Consider the following 23494-nt stretch of genomic DNA (forward strand, 5'->3'; position numbering starts at 1 on the left):
ACTCGCTGTTTTAATATCCACCATTGTCTAGTTTATGGCTAAAGTAAGTTTCAGAGAAACATCAACTCTGTTGCTTATATTAAGATCTCTGAATTCTAATCTGTCAAGATTCAGGTCCATTTTTGGCTTAATAAGCATGCCTGCTCTCTTCAGTCTTACATTCCCACAAAGATGTGTCAGTGCTTTAGGGATCAGTTTGTCTGAAGGTGTAATGCGGTCCTTTGCTACGCATAGTATGTGAGGAGATGTAGTTTAAGTAAGAAGGTAAAACTACCTTCTACTTGTGACATAATCTCTGTTCCCATCATCTTTTAGCACTTTTTGCCCAATTGATGCCACAGTATTTTTCGCTGACTAGCCCCTGGTCTAATGCTAATGATACGCCTTCCCTAAAGCTAACTGGTGGGCCTACTAATATCACTGATAAATCAGATGCTTCCCCATTTTCTTGAGTTGATGTTGGTGGCTTTTAAAATCATATTATTTTATCTCTCTTTGCACTTTCTGCTTTTGTGAGCCACACCTTCTGTATCATTCCTCCAATGTTACTTGAACTATAAAAGAAAGTTTATTTGGAAAAAAAAGCCCATCAAAGCAGATAATTAGAGCAGATATTTCAAGTAAATCAGGAAAGTCAACGGCCTTTTCTATCAGACATAGCTTAATAAAAAAGATAATCAGAAGAATGTTTAAAATTCAGGTTGGAACAAGCCTACCTAAATGCAGGCATGACACAGCATTGAAATATTAAGTAAAGAATAGTCAAAAAGCGAATAGTCAAAAAGCAGGCAAACATTTTATACAAAAATAAGCTTAGAGAATTGCAACAGTATTAATATTAGTAGTAGTGTTGTTACATGTATACACAGTGCTGTCAGTTTCTTCTTCTCTTACATCTTGTGAAAATAGGTGTTGTTTACCCACATCCAAATTTAAGACAAACTAGGGGAAAAATGGCATCCAAAGGGAGGGTCTAAGGTTCATACCTAACAAGTTTATGCACCAGGCCTGAGGTATTTTATGTGATGTCACTGTTAGGCAAGGTCCAGTGGTTCACCAGCTTGCATGTGACAGTGCTCCTTTTTCTGCTTTCTGTACCTTGCCACTTAGCCTCCACTGTAAAGAGTTAATTGTCCTATGAAGCTGAAAGAGGAAAAAGTTTCAAAGCCATAAATTAGATGAATGACACACTGTAAAATTGTTTAAACAAAGATGCTTTATTAGGTCTAATTAATACTACAGGAAATTAGCTAAACTTTTTGCTACTCTAACAGAAATGCTAGTTTATTTTATTTCCTGTACTTGTTATGGTAAATGTGTGCCACTGCTTGAAATGATTCAGCTGTAGCAAATCTAATGCAGGTGTTAAGCTAAAACAATTTGTAAATGTCTCGTATTGGGTGTCTTTTTGCCTTAAGTTGAAACATCGCAATAGACTTCAGTTTCTCCAGTAACTGTAATACAGCAGCTAGAAAATTAATGAAAGCAGTATTTGAATTTAAAACGTGTATAATATTTTCATCCCACTTCAGGATGTTCAGATCCTAACCTGGCAGAAACTGGTACAAGGCATGGTGGTGTTGTAACGGGCAATTTTGTTTATTTTTTCCACTTGGACTTTCCATGTTTAAAACACAGTATACATATTTCCTGTTTTTTAACCTATAAAATTTTTTTGATGTTTGTTTTGTGCTTGGAGGATTCTTGGTGAGGTTGTTCATTTTTTAATGTTATCCTTCATGCAGCGGGTGATGTCATTGGTGCCACCGTATAAAGATCAATGTGTGAATTCCCAGATCATCCTAGTTATGGATTTGTTGGATGTATTTATGTGAAGTTTTTGTTAAGAAAAACCAGAAAGTATCCTTTCAAATTAATAATTTTAATTTTTGGTTAACATTTTGGTTTAGGTTTTTTTTTTTGACTTTTCAGTTACAACATTTTCTCGCTCCTGACTACATCTTATCTTGCAGGTCCTTTACTCAGAACATTTGTACATTAATTTTTTTTTCCCAGTTAGTACAGATGGTAGTTAGACACAAATTTTACAGAAAGTATAATGAACCTTTAAACTGAAGGGTGTCATATTAAACTGACCACCTGTCTGTGGACTGTAGAAGAAAAGTCTGATGAAATGCACTTTGTTGCTTTCCCCTTCTCCATTTCAATGGAGCAGCTAGCCCATCTGCTGGAAAGCAAATCTTTTTTATTAATAACCTGGTAACTTGAATGTGATTGAATATTTTGCAGGCCTTGGGAAGCTCGTTCAAAAGATGTTGTTGTACTTCTTCTGTGCAAATGTTACTTGAGACAATCTTTAAACTTCACCCAAGTTCTTTATTTCTGAAAGTTTACTCATTATTTCTGTGTTTTATTTTATTTGTATGAGTGGCAGAGATGCAAACAAATCAAAAGCAAAGTACAAAAAGAGAAGTCAGTCGTAGCAAGAATTATAAAACTGAGAAACTACAAAACAACAAAAATGAAACAAAACACTATCAATTAAAGTCTAACTGAAACAAACCCAGAATCTTTAAAATTTTACTAAAGGTTAATTCTTTTAAATAAATAACACTACATTATATAGTAGATTATTAATACCACCAAACCATGTGCCTAGAATTGTTTTTTTTTCCACTAAACAACACACAAAATGGCAGCACTCATGAGAATTTCCAACAAAATGGCAACACAAGGATGTCACCAAAACAATATGGGGAAAATAAAATTTAGTTAACAGTTAAAAAGGGCTAAGTAGATAGTATGGGGTTACTGTAGAACATTTATGTTATGTTAGGCTGTCTGGTCTTTTAGGTGTAGATCCCCAGCAGGTAGGTTTAATTATTTTATATATTTATGGTTTGTAACTCTTATTTTATTTTTATATACATATTTGATCAACTAGTTTTGTATGAAATGTGCTATAAAAATAAATATTGTTGTTGTAGCTCTTGGTGTTTATTGTAATGGTGCATTTTACAGAATTTGGAAACGAAAGCTTTGGAAAGTATAAAGGATCTATATCTTTAAGTTGCAGACACCTTTCTATCAAGGTGTTTGTGCACCTGAAAGTCTCCTGCTGTGCACTGCTGCCTACTCACTTGTTGTTTTAGTACCATCTCTCTTAAGGCGACCGCCCCAGCCTTTGAAATGTATTGTTCTATAGACAAGAGAGTTGGACATCCTCTGCACCAATCTATCTGTACCTCCAGAGGGTTGTTATGTTCGACTTAACCCCATCCTGCAGTTTTTATCAACTTTTTTCCATCTTTCTCTTACCCAACCCATCATCTTTGTAATGTTCTGAGTCAGTTTATGATTACTGCTTTTAAAATATATTGCATTTCCAATATAGTCTTTATTTTCTGCAAATCTTAAAGATCTGCATGTAAGATTTATTAGTAAATTATTCATCCACTGTGATTTAAAAGTGGATGTGCTTTTGCCCTGCAATAGACTGGTAACCATCCAGGTTTGGTTCATGGCTTGTGCCTGATGCTACAGGAACAGACTTCATTCCTCCTGCTGTCCTGCACTGGAATAAGCAACTTCAGAAAATGGGTGAATGCTTAGATGATATTCTGGCTGCTTGAAAATTCCTGTATCAGATGAGCAGGGCTTTCACTTCTGTTTGACAATTTGGTTTCCTGTCGAAACTACTGGGGAATTTAACTGAATGACTGTGCAACTTCATGGAAGCCTGTAAATACAGGCATAAGGACTGCTGAGTTCACATTCAGTTCTTGTTTGGCCCGTGTAGAGTGGTCATCTTGAAGTTGCAAAGCACTATCAGTCTTCACAGAGTCACACAGGTGTTGTCAGCATTTCAGAGTGCTGAAAGTCACCCTTTGGTTGGTTTATTTAGCTAGTGACAAGCATTACGTATCTCAGGCGTAGATCAGTTTTTGCTGAAGTGGATTTTATTTTTTTTTCTAGTTATTGTACCTACCAGTGTATAAGAAACATTTACCCTTTTTGCTGATTTATATACAGAATGTGTTTGTATAGTCATGGTCCACCTCACTGCTGTATCTTTGTGTCTGTTAGGGCCTTGGGTTTAGTATTGTTGGCGGTCAGGACTCGGCACGTGGACGAATGGGAATTTTTGTGAAGACAATTTTTCCCAGTGGTGCGGCTGCTGCAGATGGAAGGCTTAAGGAAGGTAAGTAATGGTGCAGCGATATGACAAATGCAATTACTTTTAACCCATAGAGGAAAGTAATGCTTTTAAAGAGATTTATGAAACCTTTTTGGCAGCTACTTTAAAATGATTTCCTCTAAAATATAATAGCATCCTGCATTGAAATGAAAAATAATCCATGCTTTTGAATCCTTACTTTGCTCTGTAATCTCACTCTCTCTCTCTCTCTCTCTCCAATAATGTAACTATTTTCTCGCAATTCTTCCTTACTTGGTGTCTGTTATTGGTATTTGCACATGTAATGAGTATCAAAAATCAGTTTTTCCAGAACATTAAAAAAATATAGTAGTATGTACACACTCAATATTATTAAATTACTAAAATTCTCTCAAATAACATATTCAGACAGTCATTACATTTTCAGTAGTGTAAAGTTTTGTTTACTGTAGCCTGCCAGTGTTCTTAATATACCTGTATTATTTGTTTAATACTTTTGTTTACTGTTTAATACCTTACTGTAAACATGTGGATTTTTTCAGTATGAATAGAAACATTTGTAGCACACTAGTGTCCATAAAATAAGATTTTTTTCTGATTTTATATTTTCAACACTAACATTATGGACTCTTCTGCTTTTGGTGTAATATAATCAGTTTTTATTACTTCTGCCTTTCTTTATGTCTTAGGGGATGAAATTCTAGAAGTGAATGGTGAGTCTCTACAGGGGCTGACCCATCAGCAAGCAATCCAGACCTTTAAGGTAATTAAATTGCTAACATTTTTCATTTCCACTGTAGGCGATTACACTTTTAGTGACAGGTGGTCAGAGTAACTAAAGTCAGACAATCATTAGGTGGTCATAATCGGCTCACTTTTATTTGCACTCCTGTGGAAAGCAAGGGTGTTTAAAGATTAATTTTTAAAAGAGGAGTGAAGTTTATTTTATTTATTTTTCTTTTCGACATCAGTTGAAAATTGTGATTTAAATAAAATTTTAGTCTCCCAGATGAAATCAAAAATTTACCTACCACACAATTTTTATAAAATAAATTTGCCATCTATATACATTTTTAATGGCAATGTTTCAGTATGACTGTACACGACTAATAGAGGTGAAGATGTTTTTCTTGTTTAAAAAAAAATAACATTTTATTTATGTCTATCTGATTTGTTTTTGTCTTATATTGTTCATCTTAGAAAATGCTTAATCAATTTTTGATTAAAAAAGTTAATTTTCAAGCTAACATACTCCCAGATATTTATAGGACTGCACCCTCTGCACACAGTCACCTCTGATGATCACAGGGTCCATGAGGGGCCTGGGCCTCCTAAAATCTACCACCAGCTCCTTGGTCTTGCTGGTGTTAAGGTGTAAGTGGTTTGAGTCGCACCATTTAACAAAGTCTTTGATTAACTTTCTGTACTCCTCCTCCTGCCCACACCTGATGCAGCCCACAATAGCAGTGTCATCAGCGAACTTTTGCACGTGGCAGGACTCCGAGTCATATTGGAAGTCTGATGTATATAGGCTGAACAGGACCGGAGAAAGTACAGTCCCTGCGGCGCCCCTGTATTGCTGAACAAAATGTCAGACCTGCAGTTCCCAAGACGCACATATTAAGGTCTGTCTGCAGCTGGATGACAAATTGGACTGGACTGCCAATACTGATGCTCTATGTAAGAAAGGTCAGAGCAGACTATACTTTCTGAGAAGGTTGGCATCCTTCAACATCTGCAGTAAGATGCTGCAGATGTTCTACCAGACGGTTGTGGCTGGGGTGTGCTGGGGTGGCAACATAAAGATGAAAGACGCCTCACGCCTGGACAAGCTTGTTAAGAAGGCGGCTGTATTGCAGGAGTAAAGTTGGACAGTTTAACATCTGTGGCAGAGCGACGGGCATTAAGCAAACTCCTGTCAATCATGGAGAATCCACTGCATCCACTGAACAGGATCATCTCCAGGCAGAGGAGTAGCTTCAGTGACAGACTTTTGTCACTGTCTTGCTCCTCTGACAGACTGAGGAGATCGTTCCTCCCCCACAATATGCGACTCTTCAATTCCACCCGGGGGAGTAAATGCGAACATTAATTTTATTTTAAATTTTTTCATTTTTATTACTATTTAATTTAATATTGCTTCTTTGTATCAGTATACTGCTGCTGGATTATGTGAATTTCCCCTTGGGATTAATAAAGTATCTATCTATCTATCTCTATCTATGATTTTACCTAACAATTATTAACATAATTAGCAAGATGAACTAATTATTGTAAATTGCTTAGACTGTAAAATGCAAAAGTACATTTTTTAAAATGTATTTAGTTTTTAAACACTTGCATATTTTTTAGATTGATGTCAAGGTATTTTTACAGAATGTAACTCTTAATATTTCAATTTCAGAGTAAATTAAAAAGCAAAGAATTCAAAACATTACATATTCAATAAGTGAAAAGCAAACACTTAAAATAAATTACAGCATATCCTAAGGAATTCAGTATTGTACTCATTCATTTTTAAATGTTATCATTTTACATTCCTTACTTTGCTAAAATACAATCAGAGAATCTCATTATGTAAAGTTTAGAATGCTAAAATGTTAAAATAACTCAGTAAGGTTCTGCTTACAAGTGTTTAAATTTGGTTTAATTTTTTAGCAACTGAAGAAGGGTGTTGTAACACTGACAGTGCGGACTCGACTACGTAGTCCTAGCCTAACTCCCTGTCCAACCCCCACATTGCTGAGTCGTTCCAGCTCTCCCAACTCTAACACCAGTGGGGGTGGCACTCCAGTTCCCCTTGGATCTGAAGATGGAGATGCTTTATCTCGAAAGGGTCCAGGACCCAAAGATTGCATCATTATGGAAGTAACACTCAACAAAGGTACATTATTGTTAACGTTTTATTTTTTTTCCTGATGTATCCCAAAGGTTTCAAAGTAAAAGAATTAGGTCACATTATGTTGTGCTGCTATTATTGATTTAAATTCCAGAGCATTAAAAAAACTGGATCAAAGACTCTTGTTTTATTTATAAAAATGCAAAAGTTAAATTTCAATAGGATCTGCGTATAGCATTCCCAGAAGACAACACTAAACATGAAAAAACTGCAACAATATGAGATAAATCAAAAAAAGTCTAGACCCTCTGACGCATTTCTGCCTCTTCAATGGCTAATTTACTTGAACACTTAAGAGTTCAACCTTGCCTCAAGCTGTACAGTAAAGGTCCTTCTATATTTTCAAGGGCAGCAATTTTCTCCCCCTACAAATTAGACTTTATTCCTCACAACAGTCCTAATTCGCTTAAATTAATATACATTTTATTAACTTTTGCAGCAAAGCTAAAAGTAAAGGCCTGGACACCCCCACCACCCATTGATCTCCCTATTGCCATGTATGTCCTTTGCGCCCCATGTATAATCTGTTTGTCATAGTTCTTGTTTCTCATATTGCATTTCAATGTTCCACATGTTAAGTGCAGTTTTGACCAAAGTTGTTAAAAAGATTCAGAATTGAGCACATCATAAAATATGGAATTTTTCCAAACTTCTTTATTTTTAGTATGTAATTGTTACATTAAAATGTCACTCAAAAATCTGCCTAATTTAAGATTTTGGGTGAAAAGTGTGTCCTGGAAATGCAGAGTACAAGACAAAAAACAGCTCTGTACAGGACCCTTTCACACAAGCACCCACAATCCTACACACTAAGGAGCTCAGTTTGAGTCATACATTAACCTAACCTAAATGCTTTCTGTAAGTGGGAGTAACTGTAAATGATGCAGACATGGGAAGAACAGGTAAACTCTACACAGACTCGACCCCAGGATTCTGGATCCATGAGATGGCAGTTCTATCAACTATGCCACAATTTATATATCTAGTACGACATTAAACTCAGTCTTACTCTCGTTTTTATGGTCATTCTTTATAAAAAAACAGCCTGGGATACCTTTATTTTCCTCTCCTTTTTCTTATCCCCATAAAGTAACAAAACCTGATTACAGTACTGACTGTTTAAATGTTTTTGAAAGAATATCCACAAGTAAAAACTGTAACAGAAAGTTGAAGTTAATTTGCTTTGGCATTTTTCATTCCCTTCATTTAATGTTTTTGGATTGAGCTACATGGATTTGACATTTGTGGTTTGTGTAATCAGTCATTGTAATGTACAGTAGGAAGAGCTTTTCATTCTAAAAATGTCAACTTTAAAGTAGGTAATTATCTGATTTTGTTTTGTTTTCAGAGCATGGAGTTGGACTGGGAATTGGAGCTTGCTGCTTGACTCTAGAGAATAGTTCCCCTGGAATTTATATCCATAGCCTTGCACCAGGGTCAGTGGCAAAAATGGACAGCAGACTCAGGTCAGTTTAATTAATTTCAGGTTAAGAAATTGTAAACTTGTTTTGTTGTCAGTCCATGCCTTTGATAGTCTCTACTGGCAGGTGCACAATACTACCCTTCATTCAAAGTATTGCAAAACTGCATGATAATAAATCAAAACCAAATGAAAATTATTTTTTGTCTGCCAAATGTTAAAATGCAAAAAACGTTATTGGAGCCATCCTTCCATTCATCCATCCATTCCTTTTTTAATCATCCTTTTCCTTTCATTTTGTTGTGATCAGATTTTTATTGAATTGAACAAAAACAAGAAATGCCCATTTACAGCTAATATGAATCATATAGTTAAAAGAAAGACCTGTAAAAACTACCACATACTGGCACCAAAAGCCTTGTGATTACATGCCATCAAAAAATGATTGGAAGTAAAAGTAAAGGTAGCAAACGGTTATAAAAGAGGCTGCGGCCCAAGCAGCTTGTGAGCAAAACTCCATTGTCTAGCTTTCTGTTGTTGGAGCCAGATGCACTATAGATGCTAATGTAGTGGGTTCCGGAATGGCCAACATATAAAAAAATGATTTTCTGAAATTAAAAGAAATCAGAACATTTCCAGTGATAGGTCCAAGCTTACTTTAGTAGCAATGGTGCCCAAGGAGTAAACCTATCCAGAAATGAGAGGAAAAGTACAGAGGTACAAGAGGAGAAAAGTACTGCACATTAAAGTGTTATTAATTGAGAAGATCTGGTAGAGTTAGTTAGAGACACAAAACCAAAAGGAATGTATAGAGAATACGAAATACAGAGTAGCACTTTCAAGTACAGTAGCACGTACGAGGAGTACGGCAATTTTCCAGAATAAAATGTATCTGCTGCTGGTTTGGATTGCACTTAGGATCTTTGGGGAAAAAATAGATATTTTAAACATATTCTTTTTAGGAAAAAGAGGAGAAGGCGGCAGGTCACCTATCCATATAAGTGCAGAGTGCAGCTCCATAGGCTGTGTTATGTAAGGTAATACTGTATGTAATGCTATGAATTTATTCATGTGAGTAGATAAGGAACAAGATAAATTAAAAAAAAAAAACAGACTGAAAGAGAAACAGGTGGACAACAGTACTCCAAATTTACTGAGCATATAGTTGGAGATTTAAAAAGGGGAAGGGGAGCAACATTACAAGCCCCCAGTCATTTAAAATATCACCAAGCAAACAAAATACCTGATTTGCCCAAGATGGATAATAAATGGAGCATTCCCAGTTGTGAAAAGTTGGATAGTTGGAATGTGAACCTGGACAAAACCCTAAATGCACCACAACCCCGTTTCTGTTGTAAAGGAATAGGATAACTGAAGGGCAAGATTTCAGTTTCTTGGAAGTACAGGTAAAAGAACAGCGAGAAATTGAGGAGACCTAATTAAGTTTATTGGGGAAACAGAATGGTGAATTGACAGAAGAGTTCATCCAATTTTGATGAAAATATCAAGGAAAGGGTGACTGCCAAATGGTAGAGTTCCAAGTGTGATAGGTCTGGCTTTTCCCAAATTAAGGTGAGAAAGGTCTTTCTCTATACCAAGGGAAATGGGATAAGGGAGATATAACCTCAGGCCAATCTTTGACAAAATTCAAGTAGGACAATATTCTTTTTAACACTAACTAATCAAGAACAGAAAGACCATAAAAAAGAGGCGAGGTGTCCGTTATGCAGCTCTGCACCTGGCATTAGTTGGTAACCACAGCATGTTGAGTTGATGTAGAAATACCACTAGCAAGATATCTAAATGAACGTGCTAGCAAGAGTGATCAGGGAAGGGAAGATTATTGACAAAGGCACTGTAGGGGGCGAAAGGCAGACTTGGAGCTGTTGATTTTATAACTGAAAAAGACTTCATGTGAGCTTAACTGTTTTATTTCATTTTTTCATTCTATCTTCATAGCATCAGGCATAAGCCAGGAATAACCACTGGATGCCAGTACATTATGGAAAAATTCATATACAGGGTTTCATACAGGTCCGGAGAAACCTAGAAAGTCTTGAAAAATAAACAAACCAAAATCCAGTACTGAAAAGTCCTGGAAATTCTAAAAAAATTAAATGATTCTTAAATGTCATTGAAAATTTTAAAGTGAATTCCAATAATCACATATCATGAGATCTGATATTTTGTCAACAAAACACTAATTTCGTGTAATAATGACACATTTATTGACCTTGCACAAGTCATGCTGAACACATGTTTCCTGATAGTGAGTGAGACCATACAGAGTGGTACAGTGTGCATGGAAGAGAGTGGTACAGTGTGCATGGATGCCCTTCTGAAGGTATACCTCTTAATTTCCATCAGCAACAATTTATTGCCTAAAATATGTCAAAATTATTTTTTATGATCATTTTGTTTGTCTAATAGGTAGGTCACCAGCATCCTAACACAGTAAAATATTCAGTATTCTGAAATATGCTTTCTTCATGATATTTTTGTATCTTTTGCCTGCGCATACCAAGATATTGCCACAAATTAGCTGTGTGCATATCACATGTATAATGGCACATTCATTGCCTAGAAAAATATACTTTTTTTTAATGTTTTTTTTTTTTTTTTAAATGTATCAGCCTTGTGTAGAATTGCATAAATAGTTTGTTACTGCACTGTTACTTTAGACAAACAGCATTATGTTCATAGTCAGTTTTTGTAAGCAGTCAGCAATTTAAAATAGGCCACGTGTTTGAGTTCACATGTATTACTATTGGGTTCATATAATTTTACTATGGATATTCAGAACCTAAGTGTAAATTAGACCCGGGTTTTTGTGCTTGTTGGTGCTGGAACAGTCATAAAAAGTCCTGGAATTTGATATGTACAGAAGTGTACAAACCCTGCACATATTAACAGTTACATTAACCCAACGAGTTTTCATTTGCTAATTTGACTAATATACTCATGTTTGGAAGTTCAGAGGGGATATTGCAAAAACCCACATGGACTTGGGGACAGAGACGAGGCTTGGATAAAATCAAGGCCTAGAGATCTGTGATTTAGAACTAACAACCACAGAGCCAAGCATAACTGTAATAGAGAGAGAGAGGTTAGGAGCACGTTCTGATACAGCGCATTGCCGCAGCCACCACATGACAAACCAACTCAGGACCCCAGGTTAGAACCTGAGTGCAGCCCAGCAACAGGTGACACGTCAGCACCACAAAAGTTCAGATGGAATGGAACAGTGTGAAGTTTTTTTTATGGTGGCTGGAGTGCCAATTATGCCACCAACCCCCAGGTTTTTCCCTGCAGGTTGGAGGGCCTACCTACAGGGCTGGATGCAGATTAACGTCATACCCAGGACGTAACTATAATAGTGCACTTGAAATAGAAAAGACTTTACAGATAACTATGAGTCTGTTTGTTTTGCTATAAATAAGGAAAAATGTGAGTAAAGTGAGAATTACTGGAGAATGAGAGAGAAACAGATTTGGAAGGCAGCACAAGAGGTGGGGGGGCTCTGTTGTGCTAATTATGAATGTTGATGTGTTAAAATAAAATGAACACAAAATTAATTTAACTTTAGAAAGACACAAGATGATGGAGTGATACATCCTAGAAATACTCAAATTAAAACTAAAAAACAATTATTTACAAAGTAAAAGTGGAATGAAAATGCCTGAATGAAACTTAGGCGACCATTTCCTTTGCATTGATAATTGTAAAATGTCTAAATAATTTGAAGTTACACAACTTATATATATATATATATATATTTGTAGCTAGAAATCCGCAAAGGGAGACTACGAGTCATTTATCTTAAAAAAAAAAGTTATTTATTACTAAGCTTTCACATCCTACCAGGAATCATCATCAGAGGAAAATAGTTAGACATACAGGAATCAAAGGCAATATATAACAAATGTGTAAGGGGGTGGAATAATAAGGCGGAGTTCGAAGGGTGTTGGTCATAAAGTCTTATTTAATATGTGGATTTTTTTCTTGTTAAGTCTCCATATGATGGGATTATGTCTAATTGTCTCTTGATGTCCACCCACCACCTTCCATATTTCATTGTAGAGCAAATCAGAAGTTGAGGACTACTAAAAAGATAAAGATAATAGACAGGACATCCTACAGTATATAAATGAAGCACCTCAAAATAAAAGGTGGTTAGTGATTTAAGAAGACCTAAGGGTGCCTCATGGTTTAGAGAGAAACACTAGAGTGAATCCCATAGAGAAAGGGTAAGCACTTTAAATGAGGGACCTGTGCTCTTCAAAAGAGGAATATGAAAACAAAAGAAGCTGAGATTATACAGCTTGCAGTGTTGATAGGGTTTCCAAGCTGTCTAATGAAGTAAGTTGAAGAGGCAGAGTCTTATTCAGCAGGAGAGACATGAGAAGGCAAAGAACAGGTGAATGTACATATGTTTAAATATTTTTTGCCAATCATTTCTGTTTTCCTTTCTTTTAAAACCTATCTGCAGGTGTTAAGAGGCTTGTAACTTTGTACATTTTTCCTTTGAGACTTGACATTTTAGCTGAAGTTTTGAAATGTGTAGAACTCATTTGCACTTTTGTTTTCTATTTGCATTTTGACTTATTTTGTTTTGTCATGTTTTGAAAATGCTGTGATAGCATTTTGTTCTTCAGCAGGCATTGATATTTTGGGTTTTCATGGCCGTGATACATTATTAGAGGCTACTATCTCAGAAATCACACTGTGTGACAATCATCAGCACATAATATTTCAGCCAAAGCCATATGTCTCTCTGTCCATGTTTTTGGATACAATCTAAAACCTTGCACAACTGCTTTTCTCTAATTCTTTCTGGTTATAATTAATTTTGCCTGCTTTCTTTAAGACTGTGATTTTTGTTTGCATATCAGTCAGCATTCAGTTGTTTGATTCCTGGTTTGATCCCCTGCTAGTTCTTTGGTGTAAGACTTCATCCTCCAGTCCTTTACTTTTACTAGCTCCTGCGGTTTGCTAATTCCATCTATGACCGAACAGCAGACTAATGTTTGTCACAAACTATATAACAATATAAAGCACACACACTAAATATTATATATGCAATGCTTTATGCCCAGTTAATATAAAATAACAAGTATATCTTCCATTTTTATTCCTGCTCAGTTAGTCTTCTCCATGTGGTGTGCTTATAAATAAATTTAGCACTACAAAAAATAAATCTTTTGTAGCAACTCTTTGTTTTCCTTCATGTGTCACAAAGTCTGCATTCCATTTGACAAAATTACACAGTGTCCTATTTGAAGCTTACCCAGTAATTTAATTGTTTACAATAGCAGTGTACATTTTTTCTGCTTCTTTTTCACAGTTACTTTTCTTTGGAATGCTTAGGGCTTGCTTTACTTAATCTGAAATTATAGTATCACTAGCCAAATACCCGCACTTCGCAGCGGAGAAGTAGTGTGTTAAACAAGTTATGAAAAAGAAAAGGAAACATTTTGAAAATAACGTAAGATGGTTGTTAATGTAATTGTTTTGTCACTGATATGAGTGTTGCTGTCATATATATAGACACAGACACACACACACACATATATATATATATATATATATATACATATACAGTACATATATAGCAAAATACCTGCACTTTGCAGCGAAGAAGCAGTATGTTAAAGAAGTAATGAAAAAGAAAAGGAAACATTTTAATAATAACGTAACATGATTGACAATGTAATTGTGTTGTCATTGTCATAAGTGTTGCTGGCATATATATACAGACACACATTTACATACACTTATATATATCTATCTATCTATATATATGTATATATCTATCTATATATATATCTATATCTATATATATGTATATATCCATCTATCTATATATATATATATATATATATATATATATATATATATATATATACATACATACAGTGGTGTGAAAACTATTTGCCCCTTCCTGATTTCTTATTCTTTTGCATGTTTGTCACACAAAATGTTTCTGATCATCAAACACATTTAACCATTAGTCAAATATAACACAAGTAAACACAAAATGCAGTTTTTAAATGATGGTTTTTATTATTTAGAGAGAAAAAAAATCCAAACCTACATGGCCCTGTGTGAAAAAGTAATTTCCCCCTGAACCTAAGAACTGGTTGGGCCGCCCTTAGCAGCAATAACTGCAATCAAGCATTTGCGATAACTTGCAATGAGTCTTTTAAAGCGCTCTGGAGGAATTTTGGCCCACTCATCTTTGCAGAATTGTTGTAATTCAGCTTTATTTGAGGGTTTTCTAGCATGAACCGCCTTTTTAAGGTCATGCCATAGCATCTCAATTGGATTCAGGTCAGGACTTTGACTAGGCCACTCCAAAGTCTTCATTTTGTTTTTCTTCAGCCATTCAGAGGTGGATTTGCTGGTGTGTTTTGGGTCATTGTCCTGTTGCAGCACCCAAGATCGCTTCAGCTTGAGTTGACGAACAGATGGCGGACATTCTCCTTCAGGATTTTTGGTAGACAGTAGAATTCATGGTTTCATCTATCACAGCAAGCCTTCCAGGTCCTGAAGCAGCAAAACAACCCCAGACCATCACACTACCACCACCATATTTTACTGTTGGTATGATGTTCTTTTTCTGAAATGCTGTATTCCTTTTACGCCAGATGTAACGGATATTTGCCTTCCAAAAAGTTCAACTTTTGTCTCATCAGTCCACAAGGTATTTTCCCAAACGTCTTGGCAATCATTGAGATGTTTCTTAGCAAAATTGAGACGAGCCCTAATGTTCTTTTTGCTTAACAGTGGTTTGCGTCTTGGAAATCTGCCATGCAGGCCGTTTTGCCCAGTCTCTTTCTTATGGTGGAGTCGTGAACACTGACCTTAATTGAGGCAAGTGAGGCCTGCAGTTCTTTAGACGTTGTCCTGGGGTCTTTGTGACCTCTCGGATGAGTCGTCTCTGCGCTCTTGGGGTAATTTTGGTCGGCCGGCCACTCCTGGGAAGGTTCACCACTGTTCTATGTTTTTGCCATTTGTGGATAATGGCTCTCACTGTGGTTCGCTGGAGTCCCAAAGCTTTAGAAATGGCTTTATAACCTTTACCAGACTGATAGATCTCAATTACTTCTGTTCTCATTTGTTCCTGAATTTCTTTGGATCTTGGCATGATGTCTAGCTTTTGAGGTGCTTTTGGTCTACTTCTCTGTGTCAGGCAGCTCCTATTTAAGTGATTTCTTGATTTAAACAGGTGTGGCAGTAATCAGGCCTGGGGGTGGCTGCGGAAATTGAACTCAGGTGTGATACACCACAGTTAGGTTATTTTTAGCAAGGGGCAATTACTTTTCACACAGGGCCATGTAGGTTTGGATTTTTTTCTCCTTAAATAATAAAAACCATCATTTAAAAACTGCATTTTGTGTTTACTTGTGTTATATTTGACTTATGGTTAAATGTGTTTGATGATCAGAAACATTTTGTGTGACAAACATGCAAAAGAATAAGAAATCAGGAAGGGGGAAATAGTTTTTCACACCACTGTATATATATATATATATATATATATATATATATATATATATATATATTTTGCAGTTGGAGATCCACAAAGGGAGAAAATGAATCATGTATCATAAAGCAGTTTTATTCCTGAGCTTTCAACCTACCAGGGTCTTCATCAGAGGATAATGCTTAGACTTACAAGAATCAAAGGCAATATATAGCAATACCTTACAGGGGAGGGGTTGGCTAGGTCCGTGTGGGGGTGGGGAGGTTGTTGGGAGTAAAGTCTTGTTTATTAAGAATAAGTTCTTCTTAAGTTTGTATATGCTGGATTTATGTCCAAGTGTCTGTTGATGGCGTTCTCATTTGATAACCAGGATTCAGCCAGCTCTCTAGCACTTTTATTATTGGCTTTAAATTTTACTTGTACATCGTCCCAATTAAATGTATGTCCTGTTGATTTAGTATGCTTATAGATCAATGACAGTGCGTCCTTTCTTCTGACGGCATTGCGGTGTTCCTGTATACGTGTTGCGATTCTTTTTGAAGTTTGTCCTATGTATACCGCTGATCTATAAGCATAAGACCCGGGTCCTTCCTGCGTGGAGTTTGCATGTTCTCCCCATGTCTGCATGGGTTTCCTCCGGGTACTCCGATTTCCTCCCACAGTCCAAAGACATGCAGGTTAGGTACATTGACAATCCTAAATTGTCCTTGGTGTGTGGGTGTGTGCGTGCCTTGCGGTTGGCTGGCGCCCTGCCCAGGGTTTGTTTCCTGACTTGCGCCCTGTGTTGGCTGGGATTGGCTCCAGCAGACCCCAGTGACGCTGTAGTTAGGATATATCGGGTTGGATAATGGATGGATTTTGAGTTTCAAAGTTCACTGGCCTAAGCATTACACTGCCTGATTCACATGTGTCACCTTGCTTGAGATGTGGCTATCAAACATTCCACAAAGGTTGTTTTGGACTTAACTGGTCATCTGGCTAGCAAGTCCACACCAGCAGCAAACACAGCCCCTTTTCCTGAATGCACTGATTGATCCTGGTATCCCAGGTTAATGTAGGATTTTCTTAGTGTGATATACATTATCAGTAAGTTGCATGGAAGTAAGTTTTTAACTCATTTTTCTAACCCCACTCCCCATTATCTTGTTAGAGGCAAACCTCCAAGGTTTAGATAGCATTTTAAATCACCACATGAATTATCCTAGGTCCTGCAAGACCCTCCAACATACCAACTTCATGACTATAAGAAATAGGTTTGCAAAAAACAAACTTTGATTCAGAAATAAATAGGCCAAGAAAGGTGCACTTAATATTCATGATTTCAGTACTGACCCCAGTTCAGATGTTAAAATTATTTTTTTTTATCACCTGTTAAGTTGTCTTTTATAATTACTGTTATTTAAAGTCTGACTTAACACAACTGTGTCTGGTATCAAGTAGACATGAGCAGTTGGTTCTTTGAACTTTGACTTGTGTTACTGATGATCACTGCTTAATTCCTCTTGAATTATATAAAGTTTGCTTAAAAAGGAAATAATCTTGTTTTAATGAGCATGTGTGATTTTAGATGTATAAAACATATAGGATGCATCAAAATTTGTTTCTGGCAGCACAGTGACTAAGTATTAGTGCTGCTGCCTCGCAGTAAGGAGACCAGGGTTCACATCCCGGGTCCTCCCTGTACTGAGTTTGCATGTTCTCCTCATGTCCGTGTTGGCTTCCTCTGGGTGCTCATGTTTCCTCCCACTGTTCAAAGACATGCAGGTTAGTTAAATTGGGAATGCTAATTTGGCCCACGTTTGTGTTTGCTATCTGGATGTGTGTGTTCACCCTGGAGTAGACTGGCAACCTGTCCAAGGTTTGTTCCTGTCTTGCGCTCTGCACTAGCTGGGATAGGCCCCAGCCACAACCCTTATCTGTGTTGAACAGGTTAGAAAACTACATGAGAAAATGTTGATTTTTAGCACATTTTTAGTACTTACATGTCCATATGTCTCTGGGCAAGCATTCTGAGCATGAGAAAGATGCTATATAAATAAAATGTATTATTATTTGTTATTATTGTTTGTGCTTAATTTCTAGCCGTGGAGACCAGATTCTTGAAGTGGACTCTGTGAGTCTGCGGCATGCAGCTCTGAGCGAAGCATATGCCATTCTTAGTGAATGTGGACCTGGACCAGTTAGTCTGATTATCAGCCGGCACCCAAATCCTAAGGTAAGGTTAAGTGTCTGTCTGTCCCTTTTACTTTTCATGTCAGTATTATTGTCAATTGCAAGGAATGGATTAGGACAGGGGTCTCCAAACTTTTCAGCCCGAGGGCCGCATTAACTATCAAACAGCAGTTTGGGGGCTGACTACACACTCGAGGTCCAAATAAAAAAGAATCAAAACAGATTTTTTTTAAATTATTTATTTAATATTATTTTATTCAGTTATTATTTAATAACACATTGATATTCTACACATGAACACCTGTATTAGTGGGAATGGTGAAATTGTTTCCTGGATGCCAAAATAGCAGACATTTCTGGCTTTAGACTTGATGTCCCTAACATCAACAGTGACCTGAGATTATCATCAGACAAGTTTGTTCTCAAATTGTTCTTCACGTATTTCATTCTTGAAAATGTTTGTTCACACAAGTATGTTGTTCCAAAGATTGAAAGGTACCTTGATGCAAAAGTTTTGACATTAGGAAAGTCTAAAATCCCACCAGTCCTTCTTTGAACTTGTCCCTAAGGAAGTCATTTGCTTGCAACTCAATGACCTCCAGCTGCAGTTCATCTGGGCAACTGGCCATATCTGCTTCAAATGGGTTTTGAAACAGTCTCACGTCTTCTGCCTTTGAATCCAAGTCAGAAAACCTCTCCTGAAACTGCAGCTGGAGATCTTTGATGATCTCGCATGCAAATGACGTGGGGAACTCAGCTGTTGCTTCAGCCATGAAGACCTTGCACTGCTAAAAGTCAGGTTGTTGGCCTGTACTTGTTCCAAAAGCAAGACAAGTTTAGATCGTAAGGCCTTTAGGTGGGTGTATAGATCAGAAACTAGATTTTTCTTTCCTTGTAGTTTTAGGTTCAGAAAATTTAAATGACTAGTTATGTCTGCAGCAAAGGTCAATTTCTATACCCGCTCTTCATCAGATAGTAATGGCAGTGGCTTGCCTTTACTTTCCAGGAAGTCACCTATTTCCTTTCTTAATTCAAATACTCTGCTCATAACTTTCTCCCAACTTAGCCATCTTACTACTGTGTAATATGGTAAATCTTGCGATTCTGTGTCAGTGTCTTTCAACATGTCTCTGAACTGTCTTTGGTTGAGCCCATGTGACATTTCAGTACACTGCTAATGTCCACATATTTAGCACACAAAGCTTGCTGGTAAATAATACAGTGGAAGAACATTGGTTGTGGAATGTTTTTCTCATTACGCATCTGCTTCACTTGTCCAACCAAGCCTTTCTTTATGCCACTCATGTTCTTTCCTCCATCAACAGTCAGGCAACTGAGGTTAGTCCAGTCCAAGTTATAATCAGCAAATGTTTTTTTCAATTCATTGAATATATCCTCTCCGGTAACAGTGCCATACATGCTATGTAGGGAAGCCAGCTCTTGTGTTATGTTCATGTCTTCATCCACACAAGCAGTTGAGAGGTGGAACAGCTGTCCAGCGATTCATCCATTGCAATTGAAAAATGGCGAAACTTGCTTGCATTTTTCGCTATTTGAGTCACAATGTTTTCACTTATGTCTGCAACACGGCGGGCAGTGGTATTTGCACCCAAAGCTACATTATTAAATTGTTTTGACTTTTCTGGGCAATGTTCCTCAGCCACCTCCAACAAACATTCCTTCACTACTTCACCATCTGTAAACGGTTTGCCACTTTTAGCCAGGACGTAGGCAACTTTATAACTGGCCTTAGTTAAGGATTCATTTTCATTTGAGGATTTACTGAACAATGCCCTCTGTGATATGAGTTGATTTTGTAATTTAGAAAAGTTTTCAGCACAAACTTTACCCTCCAACTGTGGATATTTCTCCTGATGTTTGCTTCGATGATGACGGCGCAGGTTGTATTCTTTCATCACAGCCACGGTTTCGTTGCAAATCACACACAATGCTTTCTCGCCGGATTTGATGAAGAAGTATTTCAAACTCCATTCTTCTTGAAATTGCCGACACTCATTGTCTATTTTTCTTTTCCTCTTCTCGGGCATCGTTGGGCACTAAAATAAAGTGACTTCAACATGAATAAATAGTGAAACTGAAATTATCTTGCACAAATTATCGCTCAAAAAACCTAATTATGTGAACTAATTTTGTTGCAATTATAGCTGCAAATGACCCGAAACAATTTTTTTAAATTCTTATGATTTCTTAAGTTAAACTTACCTGAATATAGTCTGCAAATATATCCACTTATGGTAGAGAGATTGTTGCTTTTAATGTTTCCTCTTCAGAATATTCGGAAAATTCTTGTTGAACTAACGACATTCCCAATTCTTTATACACACTGGTAAGTAATTACGCGAAGGAAATTATCACTAAATAAAACAGAGTACAACATGTTTCGCAATTAGACGCTAACTGACACCAACACCTCCTCATCGCAGCAGTCAACCGCAACTGGCAAACTGTGATCAAAATAATCAAGTCTTGAACAAGCAGCAAACCATTTAAAAACTCTGCCACTAGATGGCGTTATATCATCTCATTGACTGTGAACAGAAGTAAAAAAAGTAAGCAGCGAATAAGGTTTTGCAATGTAGTGATCGGTTGAAAAACATGGCACACTACTGCGCGCCTCTATTTTAATTCGGTAAAAACGTAACGTCCACGTAAGCGGCAGCTGCTCTTGGCAGGATACACGTAAATTTCCGTAATTTTTTTCCATAGATAAAAAAGTCTCCACGGGCCGGATGAGAGGGCCTCACGGGCCGTAATTTGGAGACCCCTGGTTTAAGGCATTAAATTACTAAATTACAAATCATCTTTTCTACAAATAATATCCTAGAACCAGGAATGTTTAAGTGAAAAACTATTTTCAGAAAAAAATTTAAAATACAAAATATGTTGTGAATGTCTAATTTGTGTGAAAATACTTTTATACTCTTGTAATTCACTGTTAGAAGGGAAACATTATAGTTTATAGGTTCAAATCCCAGTTAATTAAAGTTAGGACTATTCTTAGGTGACAGATAATTCAGTAATTTAATGACTTAGAGATGGCACTGATAAGGATGCTGGAATAAAACAGTAGCATGTTGAAAACTCACTCTGTTGATGCTATTTTTTTTTTTTTTTAATCCTGCTGGTTGAGGGATTAGCAATTGAGTGCTGTCATGGCGTGTGTGATTGCTCCACAGTTCTCAAAAGTCTTTTATAAACCATTTATCAAAAAGTCATTATCAGCAGGCTCAACGTACGTCTGAGCATTCTGAGGAGCTGGCATTGATAGAAGTGCTTCAGCTTCAACTGTCCGAGCGATATAGACAATGTCGGCAGTGAATTGTAAGGTGATTTAACAGCAACAGCTTTCTTTCAAGCAAAGGCAGTGAATCTCAAAGCAAGTATTCCTGATGAGAAGAGATGCTACAGTAAGGCCATTTCACAATGTTTCATCAAGTTTAAACAAGCAAGCCAAGCCTTAAAGATTTTTAACAAACTGTACTATGCACATGTTAAGAATTAAATGAAATTTTGCATTTATGTGTATGTTTGGTTTTTTGACTGTTATTTTTTTATGTACTTTTCTCTTTGGCATTTTTTCTATTGCTGTGATGATATGTATCTTTTTGGGACACCATCCTGTGTGCATGGGAACATGGCCATGTGGATATGATATAATGGCCAAGTTGCATGCACTTAATTATATGTTACATTTATTGCTTAGCAGCAACTTTTATGTAAAGTGACTTACAAAATAGGTCAACATAATCGAGTAAACCTCAGTCTGGTGGACTGTTAAGGAACAATCATTACAGGGCATATGTTGATATTGACAAATGAAGTTAAAGTTAATGTTTTCTTAGTTACAAGAACCAATCAGAGCTATTATCAATTAGATGGATATTTACAGAACAACAGACATTTCGAACACTTTTTAAGCATATTAATTTTGTCTGCAGTTTGTATGGATGTGGGCAGTTCATTCCACCAGCTAGGAGCTACACATGAAAAGAATGTGGATTGAAATTTAATGCCACGTAAGCTAGCATGACCAGACAGTGTAGCCAGAAGACCTGAGTGGGCAAGAGGGAGCATAGGACCTCACAAGTATCTACATGTAAATAGGTCCTGACCCACTGACTATTCAGTAAGCAAGCATCAATGTTTTAAACTAAAGACTTTTTGATACTGAAACCAAATATAGTGATCTGAAAAGAGGACTGACATGTGACTGTCATGGCTGGATGAAAACAAGATGTGCTGCCTCATGGCTTGGTAGCAGATGTATATACCTCTGTCAGTAGAGAGTTGAGGTGGTCCAGACATGACAAGGCCAATGCCTGGACCAAAGGTTGTGCTGTATACTCTGTCAGTTACACTTTGATTTTGCAGATGTTTTTCCAGAATGAATCTGCAAGAACGAGGGGCATTTCCAGCATCGATTACATCTTGCCTAAAGAAGGGGCCTGAATTGCCTCGAAAGCTTGCATATTATAATCTTTTTAGTTAACCAATAAAAGGTGTCATTTCGCTTGGCTTTTCTCAGCATCGTTGATGAAAGATAAGGTCGTCTATCACCACCCCAAAGTTACATACTGATTTGGCAGATGTTAGTACTATAGAGTCAGGGTAAATAGGGATGGGGTGTTGAACAGGCGGGCCGGCTGGGATAGCAAGGAAGCCCATTGTTGTGAGGTTTGGCTAGAGAGAAGGTCTAGTTTATACCATGTGGTGCTCTGGAGGAAATAACAGGTATAGCTGGGCCTAATGAGATTGCATATTGAGCAAGGCAGTGAGAACCCAGTACAGATTTTTGTGCTTGCCTAAAACAACTTTGCCAGGACATACAATAGGATTTGCCTGAGATGAAGGATTCAAGCCATCTGATTCCCTAGTAATGATGAGACCAGAAAGTGTGTCAAAGAGGATCCAGTGGTTAACTGGGTCAAAGGCAGTGGAGAGGTTTAAAGGGATGAGGTCAGATGATATGTTGGTAGCTCTAACTGCTATAACATGTTCAGAACAGTCAGCAGAGCTGTCTTAGTGGAATGATCTCTTTTGAAACCTGACTGATGAGGATCAAGCATCAAGCAATACATTCTGTAAATGGACAGAACATCTAAACCTGGCCTTACAATAGAGCAACAACATAGCATAATAATTCTGTATTATTGAGCAATCTTTTTTTTCCCCCTGCTCTCTGGTTGCAATTTTGTTTTTCCATGATTTCATTTTCAATAACATGTTCAAAATGTTTCCTGGGCTGAACACTACACCTTATGGAATTTTCTTAATGTATGCAACACCTCAAACTAGCATTTTTGACAGGTTTTACAAGATCTGCCTTCATAGCTTGACACTGATATATGAGGGCCTAGT

The 23494-nt window shown here is 36.9% G+C and overlaps 1 protein-coding gene across 4 annotated transcripts in view; it reads left to right on the forward strand.

Annotated features, from left to right (window-relative positions):
* The window catches only part of pdzd2 (PDZ domain containing 2), a 456165-nt gene that overhangs the window by 364676 nt on the left and 67995 nt on the right, over positions 1 to 23494 (forward strand). For all 4 annotated transcript variants that reach the window (XM_039758492.1, XM_039758493.1, XM_039758494.1 and 1 more), the window contains 5 exons: positions 4048 to 4162; positions 4828 to 4901; positions 6797 to 7022; positions 8386 to 8503; positions 18026 to 18158. In XM_039758492.1, coding sequence (XP_039614426.1) covers positions 4048 to 4162; positions 4828 to 4901; positions 6797 to 7022; positions 8386 to 8503; positions 18026 to 18158 — 666 coding nt within the window. The remainder of the gene's footprint in view (positions 1 to 4047; positions 4163 to 4827; positions 4902 to 6796; positions 7023 to 8385; positions 8504 to 18025; positions 18159 to 23494) is intronic.

The sequence above is a fragment of the Polypterus senegalus genome, chromosome 7 (genome assembly GCF_016835505.1).
Source record: "Polypterus senegalus isolate Bchr_013 chromosome 7, ASM1683550v1, whole genome shotgun sequence".
Classification (NCBI taxonomy): domain Eukaryota; kingdom Metazoa; phylum Chordata; class Cladistia; order Polypteriformes; family Polypteridae; genus Polypterus; species Polypterus senegalus.